This window comes from Dipodomys spectabilis, unplaced genomic scaffold (assembly GCF_019054845.1).
Source record: "Dipodomys spectabilis isolate Male_0828 unplaced genomic scaffold, ASM1905484v1 ptg000001l, whole genome shotgun sequence".
Classification (NCBI taxonomy): domain Eukaryota; kingdom Metazoa; phylum Chordata; class Mammalia; order Rodentia; family Heteromyidae; genus Dipodomys; species Dipodomys spectabilis.
In genome coordinates this window covers 924,642-936,798 of record NW_024870678.1, presented here as the reverse complement: position 1 = coordinate 936,798, position 12,157 = coordinate 924,642, and the positions used below count along the sequence as shown (strand labels likewise).

At 38.3% G+C, this 12,157-nt stretch overlaps 1 protein-coding gene across 2 annotated transcripts in view; it reads left to right on the top strand.

Moving 5' to 3' along the window:
* Atg5 (autophagy related 5) overlaps positions 1 to 12,157 on the top strand; it is a 79,340-nt gene that overhangs the window by 15,304 nt on the left and 51,879 nt on the right. For both annotated transcript variants that reach the window (XM_042665601.1, XM_042665641.1), the window contains one exon: positions 8,637 to 8,715. In XM_042665601.1, coding sequence (XP_042521535.1) covers positions 8,637 to 8,715 — 79 coding nt within the window. The remainder of the gene's footprint in view (positions 1 to 8,636; positions 8,716 to 12,157) is intronic.

Genomic DNA, 12,157 nt, shown 5'->3' with positions numbered 1-12,157 from the left:
TCATTTCCGGTTTTCTGGGTGGTTTATTGGAGATCAGTCTCACGGACCTTCCTGCCCGGGCTGGCTTTGAACTGTGATCCTTAGATCTCAGCCTCCTAAGTAACTAGGATTACAGGCGTGAGCCACTGATGCCTGTGCCAGCAATATATTTTTGATTGTCAAAAGAATATGCAACCAAGTATGTCAAAATGCACCTTCAAGTGCTGGTTGTCCATTCCTATAATCCTTACAGACCAGGCCTGTCTTGTCAAAAAACTGAGACCGTATCTTAGAAATAACTTGAATGCAAGCTCTGTCACTTGACTCAAGTTTTGCCTAGCAAACCCCAGAACGACCAAAAAAAAATTGTGTGTGTAATTTGTGGGTATATGTATGCAATATATTGTCACGTGAGATTATGACCTGTGAATAGTTCTAGACCTCAGATAGCCTAGATAAAGCAATGTTTTCTATTTCTTTTTATTTCTCAGAAGAATGGAAGTGGTATTTTAAACCATTTCCCAGAAGGTGGTTTAAAGGAAGCATAAAAGGAGCAGTGACATAGAGGGAAAGGGAGAGACAGGAAGGGCAAGATTGTGGATGAGTAGCAATAGGAGAAAAGTACTTGGCAGCTCTGTCAGTATTATAATTAGACATCTAAATTACATTTCTTTATAGGTATATAGATTATAAAGGTTTTTTAAAAATAATCAATAGCCTTCTCTTTTATCATTATAAAGGGTTTCAAAACAGGGCTACAGTTGACATTTTTTTTTTTTTTTTATCCAGTCATGGGGCCTGAACTCTGGGCCTAGGTGCTGTCCCTCAGCTCTTCAGCTTAAGGCTAGCGCTCTACCACTTGAGCCACAGGGCCACTTCCGGCTTTTTTCTTTCTTTTTTTTTTTTTTTTTTTGGGTCCGGTCATGGGGCCTGAACTCTGGGCCTGGGCACTGTCCCTCAGCTCTTCAGCTCAAGGCTAGGGCTCTACCACTTGAGCTACAGCGCCGCTTCCGGCTTTTTTCTTATGTGGTGCTGAGGAATCGAACCCAGGGCCTTGAGCATGCAAGGCAAGCGCTCTACCACTGAGCCACCTTCCCAGCCCCCCGGCTTTTTTCTTTGTGGCTTATGTGGTGCTGAGGAATCGAATCCAGGGCCTCATACATGCAAGGCAAGCGCTCTACCACTGAGCCACCTTCCCAGCCCCGACATTTTGAATTTGATAATTCTTTGTTGTGGGACTACCCTATACATTGTAGGTTATTTTACGTACCTGGATGCAGCCTTCACCTCATGGACTTTCCTAAAATACTACTAAGTCTGGATTTGAGCCACAATCCTCAGCTCTCAACCTTCTGAATAGTTAGTATTACATGCATGAACCATAGGCACTAGGCTTCCTGTAGCCCCTTCATCCCCCCTACCCCTGGTAAGATTTTGCATTGGCCAAATCTTTGGTTTGTCTATTTCAGTCCCTGAGTTCTGACATAACAGGTCACAGCATCATGCCCAGCTCTTGCTTACGATTTTCTATGTAGGCATTCATGACATCTGCAAATAGATGTAATTTAGAACTTACAGTAATATGTTGAATAAGAATAATAGGAGTAGGTGTTTTGCATTATTCTCTACTTGAGAACATCTACTTTTTTTTTTTTTTTTGGTCGGTCCTGGGGCCTGAACTCTGGGCCTGGGTACTGTCCCTCAGCACTTCAGCTGTAGACTAGTGCTCTACTACTAGAGCCTCAGCCCCACTTCCAGCTTCATGCATGCAAGGCAAGCACTGCTACTGAGCCACCTTTTCAGCCCTGAGAACGTATTGATGCTTTTAGGTAGGTTTTCCTTTTTTTTTTTTTTTAAATCAAGTAGAGAGGTGAAATGAATTTGATTTTGTGCTTTTTTTTGGTTTGTTTTTTGGGGGGTCCAGTCGTGGGCCTGAACTCTGGGCCTGGCGCTGTCCCTCAGCTCTTCAGCTCAAGGCTAGTGCTCTCCCACTTGAGCCACAGCGCCACTTCCGGCTTTTTTCTTATGTGGTGCTGAGGAATCGAACCCAGGGCCTCAAGCATGCAAGGCAAGTGCTCTACCACTGAGCGACCTTCCCAGCCCTGAATTTGTTTTTTTTTTTTTTTTTTTTGTGGGCTTAATTACAGATTAGTGTCTTTATCTGAAATACTTGACTAGAAGTGCTTCAAGTTTCAGATTTGGAAGTGTAAACACAAAGTTGATTTATATTTCATATCCACTTTATATACATACTATAAGGGTAATTATATGTTCTTATATTTAGTGTACATGAATTGTATGTGTATGTGTGTGTGCACGCTCACATGCACACATATGTGTTGCTAGGGATTGAATACAGGGCATCATGCATGTTTAACATGAACCCTACTACTGAAGCTACATGGAACTAGCCCCAGCACACCTGCATTTTGACCATGGCCTATTATACAGGATGAGCTATAGGGTTTTCCTCATGGTGTCCTGTTGGTACTCAATTAAGTGAAGGATTTTGGAGCATTTCAGGTTTTTGGATGAGAAATATTTAAATTAATATCATGTGGGTTTTCTTGAGCTTGTAACTGTTTGGCTTTCATTTGTGACTTTTTAGGGGTGGAAGGTGCTGAAGTTTGAACTCAGGTCATCAGACTTGTTGAGCATGTGGTAGAATACATGTTCAACAAATGCTATATCCATGATTTTTGATTTTGAACCATCTTGCTTAGGTTTAACCTTGAACTTATTAAATCTAAATGGAAGCCAGGCCCCCATTGCTCACACCTGTAATCCTAGCTACTCAGGAGGCTGAGATCTGAGAATTGAGGTTCAAAGCCAGCCTGGGCGGAAAACGGGAAGTGGCGCTGTGGCTCAAGTAGTAGAGCACTTGCCTTGAGCTGAAGAGCTGAGGGATAGTGCCCCAGGCCCAGAGTTCAAGCCCCACTACCTTCAAAAAAAAATTTCAAATGGAAAACTCATCATTGGATTTAATTTACTAATATATTATTGAGTAATTAAAAATCTGTTGAGATCTTTGTGTCTTTGTCTTATTTTATGAGAGAGATTGTTTTTTTTTAAATTTTGGACTGTGTGATTTGGTATTGGTATAATATTGGCTGTAAAAGTGATTTGGTGCCAGGTGCTGGTGGCTTATGCCTGTAATCCTAGCTACTCAGGAGGCTGAGTTATGTGGATCATGGTTCAGAGCCTGCACGGCAATATAATCCTGAGACTCTTATCTCCAGTTATCCACCAGAAAACCAGAAGTGGCGCTGTGATTCAAGTGGTAGAGTACTTACCTTGAGCTTGAAGAGCTGAGGGACAGCGCCCAGGCCCAGAGTTCAAGCCCCACGACTGCCAGAAAAGTGATTTGGGGCCAGCCACTGGTGGCTCACATCTATAATCCTAGCTACTCAGGAGGCTGGAATCTAAAGATTATGGTTCAAAGCCAGCTCAGGTTAGAAAATCCATGAGACTCATTTCTAACTGCTAAAAATCCAGAAGTGGAGCTATAGCTCAAGTGGTAGAACTCTAGCCTTGAGCAAAAAAGCTAAGGGACAGCACTCAGGCACTGAGTTCAAACCCCATGGTGGACAAACAAGAAAAAAAGATTTAGAAAATTGTTCTGTCCTGCTGCATTTTCTGGTAAAGATTGTTCTTTCCAGGATGCTTTTTGTCTCTCATATTACTAATTTATTCATCTTTTTTTCCTAATTTATTTTTTCTAATGGGTCACTGCTTTTGTGATTTCCTTTAGCAAAAGTGTTCATCTCTACCTTCATATGGTTGCTATACCACTGTGTAGACACTTCATATATACTTGACACATCACTGTAAAAATTCCTGCTCTGTATCACTTACTAGATAATATAGTCACTGAGCAAGGTATTTGACTTTGTGTCTGTTACATGGAGATGATAATAAAGGCCTGTGCTCCCATCAGTGTGTTTCAAGGATTATGTGAGTTAATGCATGTAAAATTCAGGGTTGTGTGCCCTCAGACTCAATAGGTCTAGCTAACACTGTCAAGGTCATACTTCTTTTCTTGTGTTAGTCTTAAATCATTTAAACATGTAGGATGCTTGAGCAGGCTATTAAGCAATAGCAAATGAAAGGTATTCAGTAAGATTTTTTTACCAAATGGATAAATGAACCTAAATGAGTCCCTTGCTCGCTTGGCCTGTCTACTTTCCTTCTTTCTTCCCTCCCTCTCTGGTTTAAGTCAGTTTATTAAACTGGCTTCATTTTCATTTTCAGAATTGAGCAAAACTTATTTCATAAAATGGAATATAGTTATCCACACTTGGCTTTTGTTTAGAAAACAGACTCAAGTACAAGCTCTTGCTCAAATAAATATGATTCAGATTTGATTTCAGGCCGGTTTCTACCATACCTGCTAATAGTTTTTTTTTAATCTAAATTTTGTGTGTTCTCTCGAATGCTCTAATTGCTTTTAAAAATATTTGTCCCAGTTAGAATAGAAAAGTCTTAGTGTACTACTATTGGTAAATAGCTTCCAAACAGAGCTATATTTACTAGGCAAGTTTTCTGCCACTGAGCTTCATTCATCCTCAGCCCTAGTTTTTTCTGTTAAGTTACTGTGTTGTTTCCATATTAGCAATGACCAGTGGACAAAGAACTGTACATCAAAAGATACATTCATTTTGAGAATTGATTCTTATAGTGCTTAAAAATGGCAAGAAGACTAAAATAGGAAAATAGAACTTACTATATAGTCTTATGTAATAGGTTATAGGACAGTAGATTGAAATTTTAGCTAGTAGTTTTCTCTTCTGGGATATATTTCAAGTTCATACATTTATCACATAATTTTCTGTTAAATTTAGGGTGAATGTAAGGAGTTTCAGCCAAATGGCTACGCTATGATTTACTTGTAGTTTTGACTTAAGTGGTTTCTGTATTGTGTTAGGAGCCTCCTATTTAAAGGAGTTGTGCAAATGAGTACATTTGAAATTCTTTTTGTAAATCCTTTATGTAAATTGTATATGAGAAGTTCAGTGTCTTTGAGTTTTGATGATTCTATTTTATAGATTCTCATGAATATTAATAGTTTTATCAGAAGGAAACAGTCTTGGAACAGATTAATTTTTGCATCAACCTTTGTAGACTTGGGGATATAGTGGTAGAGCCTTGCCTACAATGTACTGGGCATGATCACCAGTAGGACAAAGAAGAACACAGAAAAAGTTAGAATAAAGGTATAATCTGTAGCCATTTTGTTAGAAATTTATTTATTTAATACCATTTAGTAGATTTTGAAGAAAATAAATCATTTTCTTATTGTGGTGCTGGTGATAAAATCCAGGCTCTGATAGAGTTTTAGCACTTACCTAAGTGCTTTACCTGAGCTATATTCCTAGTTTGAGAAATTTTAAAAATACTGTATTTTTAATGTCAGTAAACACTAGTTAGAATGATGACTCTAATACCTTTTCCACATTTCACCATCAATATATTCCTTCCAGGTATTTTTGTGTACAATTGACCTGAAGTAATTATGCTGTACTTAAAACAAAAGACAAAGAATAATGTCATCTATCCTTTTAGTAAAATGGTCTGATTACAAAATATGCAGTGAAGTCTTATCTGTTAAATGATTTAAATTTATAAAAATACCATATTCTCCTTGTTTTATGCTGATGTTGTCTTCTTGAGTTTTAAATTTATCTAGGATATCATCTAAGACAGTCTTGAGATTTTACTCCAGTGATCATATTTCACCAGTTATTAAAACTGAGAGTACTGCCATTGCTTTCAGTTATTTGTCTAATAATTTGGCTAATCATTGTGAAACACCTTTCTGCATTTTTATTTTGCACTTTCTTGAAAGATGATGCAATATTTACAGAGAGGGAAATAGAAGAGTACATTATTGTATCATCTTCCTGACATCTAGATACCATAAGTCTGTTTTGTTTAGTTTTTTTTTTTTCCCTTACTTAGTCTGGAGCCTTGCATGAGCGATATCCTCAGTCCTTTTTTTTTTGTTGGTTGTAGGGCTTGAACTGCAAGCTTGGGCTCCATCCCTGAGCTCTTTTTGCTCATGGTAGGCACCATACCACTTTGAGCCATACTCCTGTTTTTTTGGTGGTTAATAGGAGACAAGAGTCTAACAGATTTTCCTGCCCAGGCTGGCTTTGAACTGTGATTCTCAGAACTCAGCTTTTTAAGTACCTAAGATTACAGATGAGAGCCACCAGCACCAACTCCCCAATCCCGCCCCCCCCCCCCCCCCCCCCACTCTTGCCAGTTCAGGGCCTGGACACTTGTCCCTGAGCTTCTTTTGCTCAAGGCTAGCACTCTACCACTTGAGCCACAGCACCATTTCCCACTTTTTCTGTTGATATGGTTCTGAAGAATCTAACCCAGGGCATCATGCTAGGCAAACATTCTACTAAGCTACATTCCCAGCCTGATTTTTATTTATGTACTATATGGAAACCATTCTGTAGCTCTTTATTCATGTGTTTATGTATTTGACAACCATTTATTATCCATTTGGCAGAGTGTCTGTGTACTTTATTATTCTTCATTTTGTTATCACAAAGGGTGGGTATAACAAAATGATATGCCCTTGCACATTTTTAATATGTAAGTTAAGGAATAATTGAATGTGGGTCTTACATTTAACTTGTATTTCAATCCACATAATTCTTTTTAAAGTTGTTTGACTTTTTTCTCCCTTGACATCAATTGCTTTTAAGATAGGATGTTTGATTTGGTTAGAATTAGTTTATAGTACCTTTGTGAATGATAAGGAATGCCCAAAAAACTGGAATACTAGTTATTTTTCTATGATCTCAGGTGATATTACCTGTGTAACTTGCATAAAGTTGTTTTGTGTAATTTTTTTTGTAGTGCTGTTGAAGAATTGGAAAGCCATAGACAGCAATATTTTTGAAATTTGAGTCTACTTAGAACTTTGTGTGTGTGTGGATGTGTGCACACATGTGCGTGTGCACGCGGGCGTGTTTTCACTACCTGGCATCTTCTATGGTATTAAATCCAGTGTTCACACACTATAGATAAGAGGTCTCCTGCTAAGTCACACCCACAGCCCTTATTGTTTTGAGAGAAGGATCAGAATTGAATAGAATCTGTAACTTGTCTATGGTATAATATTTTGGGGTATTTAAGACTTGACTAAGGCCAGATTTTTCCAGGTTCCCAAGTTTTCTTTAAAATTTTCTATTTATAAAGGATTAGTGCTAGTTACTTTCAAATACAGCAGTTTAAAGATTGTTGTTAAGATAACACTCAATTTTTTTTTATCATCAGGGCACTTATCATAAATTCATTCTAAATAAACATATGATCTATGGTAACCAGTGAGCTTTTCACAATTATAGAGAGGTAAACAATATTAGCTTTTGTGGGCGCAGGGTAGAGGCAGTGGCAATCTTGCAGACTAATCCTATGGCACTATACATTGTAGACAAGTATTTTACCACTAAGCCATTCCTCCCTTATCCCTTTGTAACTAATATTTAACCCCAGATAAGAGTAACTTATGAGGGGCTGGGAAGGTGGCTCAGTGGTAGAGCGCTTGCCTTGCATGCCTGAGGCCCTGGGTTCGATTCCTCAGCACCACATAAGCAAAAAGAAAAAAAGCCAGAAGTGGAGCTGTGGTTCAAGTGGTAGAGTGCTAGCCTTGAGCTGAAGAGCTGAGGGACAGTGCCCAGGCCCAGAGTTCAGGCCCCACGACTGGATCCAAAAAAAAAAAAGAGTAACTTATGAGACATATTTTCAGGTTTTGCAGAATGACTTAAAATTGCATAGGTAGAAACCAGACTGCATCTAACAGTCCTCATTTTATTTGCCTCTGTTGGAAGTATTTAATTTTGACTCATTGGTTAAGATACCTCAGTTCTTTAACAGGCTGACGTAAAAACCTTGAAACCTTCTAGAATTTTATTATTCACTTATTTGTTTATTACTAAGTAATTTGATTCACTGTAATGGCTATTTTAGGAAACATTTTCTTATTTGAGAAATCCAAAACTTAGTTTAAATAAGTTAGAACTAGTGCTTTGGAAAAAAAATGCAACATTGTATTATGTGAGAAGAGCAAGTTGTAAAAGTTAAACTCTGAATCTGTATTTAGATGTTCACATAGATAAAAGATTGGACATTTACATGCTGTAATGTCATTAGTATTAACCACAGATTTGTAGGTGATTTGTATGTTTTTCAGGTACTTAGTTTAGGATTTTGTAAAGTTTTAAGTTGGTTAAAACTTATAAATAAACTTTAAAAAACAATCGTCCTGGGCTGGGCTTGTTGGCTGAGGTGGTATGACACCTGCCATTGAGCATAATGCTTCAGATAATGAGTTGAGTCCCGGTCTGGGCTGAAAAACAAAAACGTTTGCCCATCATAAATACTGGGATGGTAATTTTATGTAACAGATTGTAATAACAATTGATAATGAGTGGCTTACTGTACTCTAATCACATATTTCTGTGGGAAATGAAATGGGTAGATGAAAAATACCTAATGCCTTTAAAGTTTATAAAATTAGTCTAGAAATGTAGCTACAATCTAAAATGTATCTGGGTCGTTTGTGTTAAAATATGTACTAGAAATTTGTTTAGTTAAAAATTATTTAGATCTATTCTCAGACTATACTCTTTCATTTTTAGGCACTATCCAATTGGTTTGCTATTTGATCTTCTTGCATCAAATTCAGCTCTTCCTTGGAATATCACAGTACATTTTAAGGTACAGTATTGTATTTCTACCTGTCCCAATTGTGGTCAGTAAGAGAGTGGAAATTTTTTTTAAAAAATTTAAACTTTATTATAAAGGTGATATACTAGAGGGGTTACAGTTACACAAGGAAATGAGTACATTTCTTTTCTTTCTTTTTTCTTTCTTTTTTTTTTTTTGTTGGTCGTGGGGCTTGAACTCTGGGCCTGGGCACTGTTCCTCAGCTCTTCAGCTCAAGGCTGGTGCTTTACCACTTGAGCCACAGCCCACTTCTGATTTTTCTGCCTGGGCTGGCTGTGAACCATGATCCTCAGATCTCAGCCTCCTGAGTAGCTAGGATTACAGGCGTGAGCCACTGGTGCTGAGCCCTACATTTCTTTTTAAACAGTGTTAACCTCTCCCTCATTTTCTCCCACTTTTCCTCCCTTTCTCACCAAAGTTGTAAAGTTCATTTCCAACAGTGTATAATGAGTATCACTGTTAATTTGATTCACCCTTTGTCCCACCAAATCAGATAAACTTATACTAGACAAAGGGTACAGAAATAAAAAAACAGTGATACCAGGAAATAGACCTAAGGAGAAAAAAGAAAAAATAACTGCAAGCAGTATAAAAGAAAACCTCTTGTTTCCATTTCTTGGAGTTCATTTTGATAATCATCATTTTATATGGTCATATGCACATAGCTATCCTAAGAATATCCTCCTTTGTTCTCAGTGTGTGAATGCTTAGAGTGCTGTTTAACTAATCATGTCCAAATGTAATTGTCCTTTACTATGCATTGGATTAACTTGTAGTTCTATAGACATATCTAATTATTACAAATGAAGTAAAACATGCAGCCTGGGCTTCTTTGAATCTGGCTTGCTTCACTTACTATATTTTTTCCAAGTCTAAGAGTGGAATCTTTTTTTTGGGGGGGGGGTGGTCTAGTCGTGGGCCTGAACTCTGGTCCTGGATGCTGTCCCTCAGCTCTTCAGCTCATGGCTAGCGCTACACCACATCTGGCTTTTTTTCCTGCTTATTTGGTGCTGAGGAATCGAACCCAGGGCCTCATGCATGCAAGGCAAACACTCTACCACTGAGCCACTTCCTAGCCCCCCCACTTTTTTTTTTAAAGCGCAATTACTTATTACTTTTTCCTTTGATTTGTTTGGTTTTTTTTTTTTTTTTTTTTTTTGGGTCAGTCATGGGGCTTGAAGTTGAGGCTTGGGCTCTTGTCTCTGAGCTTCTTTTGTTCAAAGCTAGCACTCTACATCTTGAGCCACAGACCTCTTCTGCCCTTTTCTGAGTAGTTTATTGGAAATAAGAATCTCATAGACTTTCCTGCTTGGGCTGGGTTGGAACCACCATCTTCAAATCTCAGCCTCCTGAGTAGCTAGGATTACAGGCATGAGCTACCAGTGCCTGGCTCCTTTGCTACTCTTTGAGTTCCTAGGCTTCCACTAGAATTTGTCTATAAAATGCTTATCAGTTTCTTTTTCTTTTGGTGGTACTAGGGTTTGAACTAGGGCCTCATACTTGGCTTGGCTTGCTTCCTCAGTTGGTGCTCAGCCACATTTTCAGCTCTGCCTTTTCTGGTTAGTTGAAGACAGAGTTTCCTGGACTTTTCTGCTGGGGCTAGATTTGAACCAGTATTCACTGTCACAACTTATCCACTCATCAGCTGATGGACATTTGGGCTCTTTCTACTTTCTGCCCACTATAAATAGCAACTATTAGCATACAGGTACAAGGCTTGGTGTGAACGTGTTTTCAGTTCTCTTGGTTATATTACTGAGTAGATTACAGGATTACAAGTGTGAGCCACTGACCTGCCTTTCAGTTTCTTTCTAAATTTTGGTTAGAATGACTTAGACTTAAAATGCATAAGCATTTTTATTAGAGTTAAACATACTGTGTTTAAAAATTATTATAACATATATGTACTTCAAAATAATTTGGCTCTGCCACTTGCGCCACATCTTCAGCTCTGCAAATCATATGTCTAATATGGGACTAGGATACACTTAAAAAAAAAAACAAATCTTCGGGGCTGGGAAGGTGACTCAGTGGTAGAGCACTTGCCTTGCATGCTCGAGGCCCTGGGTTCGATTCCTCAGCACCACATAAGAAAAAAGCCGGAAGTGGTGCTGTGGCTCAAGGGGTAGAGTGCTAACCTTGAGTTGAAGAGCTGAGGGGCAGCGCCCAGGCCCAGAGTTCAGGCCCACGACTGGACCCAAAAAAAAAAAAAAAAAAATCTTCCAGGGCAAGAGGTATGGCTCAGTTGTAGTGTCTGTCTGGCAAACATGAGGCCTTGAGTTCAAACACCAGTACTGCCAAAAAACAACAAAGTAAACTCTCTACTAATTAAAAAACAAAGACTAATAAGAAAACTGAAAAATGGCCAAAGGGTTTGAATAGATGTTTCCCTAAAGAAGATATATAGGGCTGAGTGTGATAGCTGTAATAGTCCTATCTATTTTCCATGTAGATATCTGGAGTAATTGTAATTGCTAAGCACAATTAGTCATTAAGGAAATTTTTTTAAGAAGACAATAATGAGTAATTCTTTGACACCTACTAGATTGATTATATCAAGAAAGTATGGATAATAACAAGTTGGAGAGAGGGTGTGTTCTAATTAGAACCTTAACGAAGTACTGCTGGTAATATGCAACTTCAGCCCTTATGGCATGTCCTCAAGTGATTAAATATTGATTTAGCCTGTGACCCATTAGTTCTACTTAGTAATATACCCAATAGATTTGAAAACAAGTTCACACCAAACCTTGTCTTTGTATGCTAATAGTTGTTATTCATAGTGGGCAGAAAGTAGAAATAGACCAAATGTCCATCAGTTGATAAGTGAGTCAATGAAATATATGTCATACAATGGAACTCCATGATACATTTCTTTCATGAAAAGCAATGAATTACTGATATAGGCTACCAACTTAACATGAATACATGTTAAGTAAATGAAGGAAGATTCACTAAATTACATATTGTATAGTTCATTTCTATTAGATATTTGGAATAGGCAAATCCATACATGGCACATTTGTGGTTTTTAGGGACTGGAGGAAGATCAGCACAGGAAGCTGCTTACACTGCTGTCTTTTTTTTTTAACCAGTCCCGGGCTTGAACTCAGGCCCAGGCACTGTCTCTGAGCTTCTTTTGCTCAAGGCTATCACTGTACAACTTGAGCCACAGTGCCACTTCCATCTTTTTCTGTTTATGTGGTACTGAGAAATGGAACCCAGGGCTTCATGCATGCATGCTAGGCAAGCACTGTACCACCAAGCCACATTCCCAGCACAGGAAGCTGCTTATGCTAATGGGCCTAGCATTTCTTCATTTCTTCTTGTGATGGATAGTGAAAATGTTATCAAATTAGATAAGTGATAATGGTTGTACCTTGCAACTACAATGAAAATCACTGAAATTGTACCTTTTCTTATATAAAAGTAT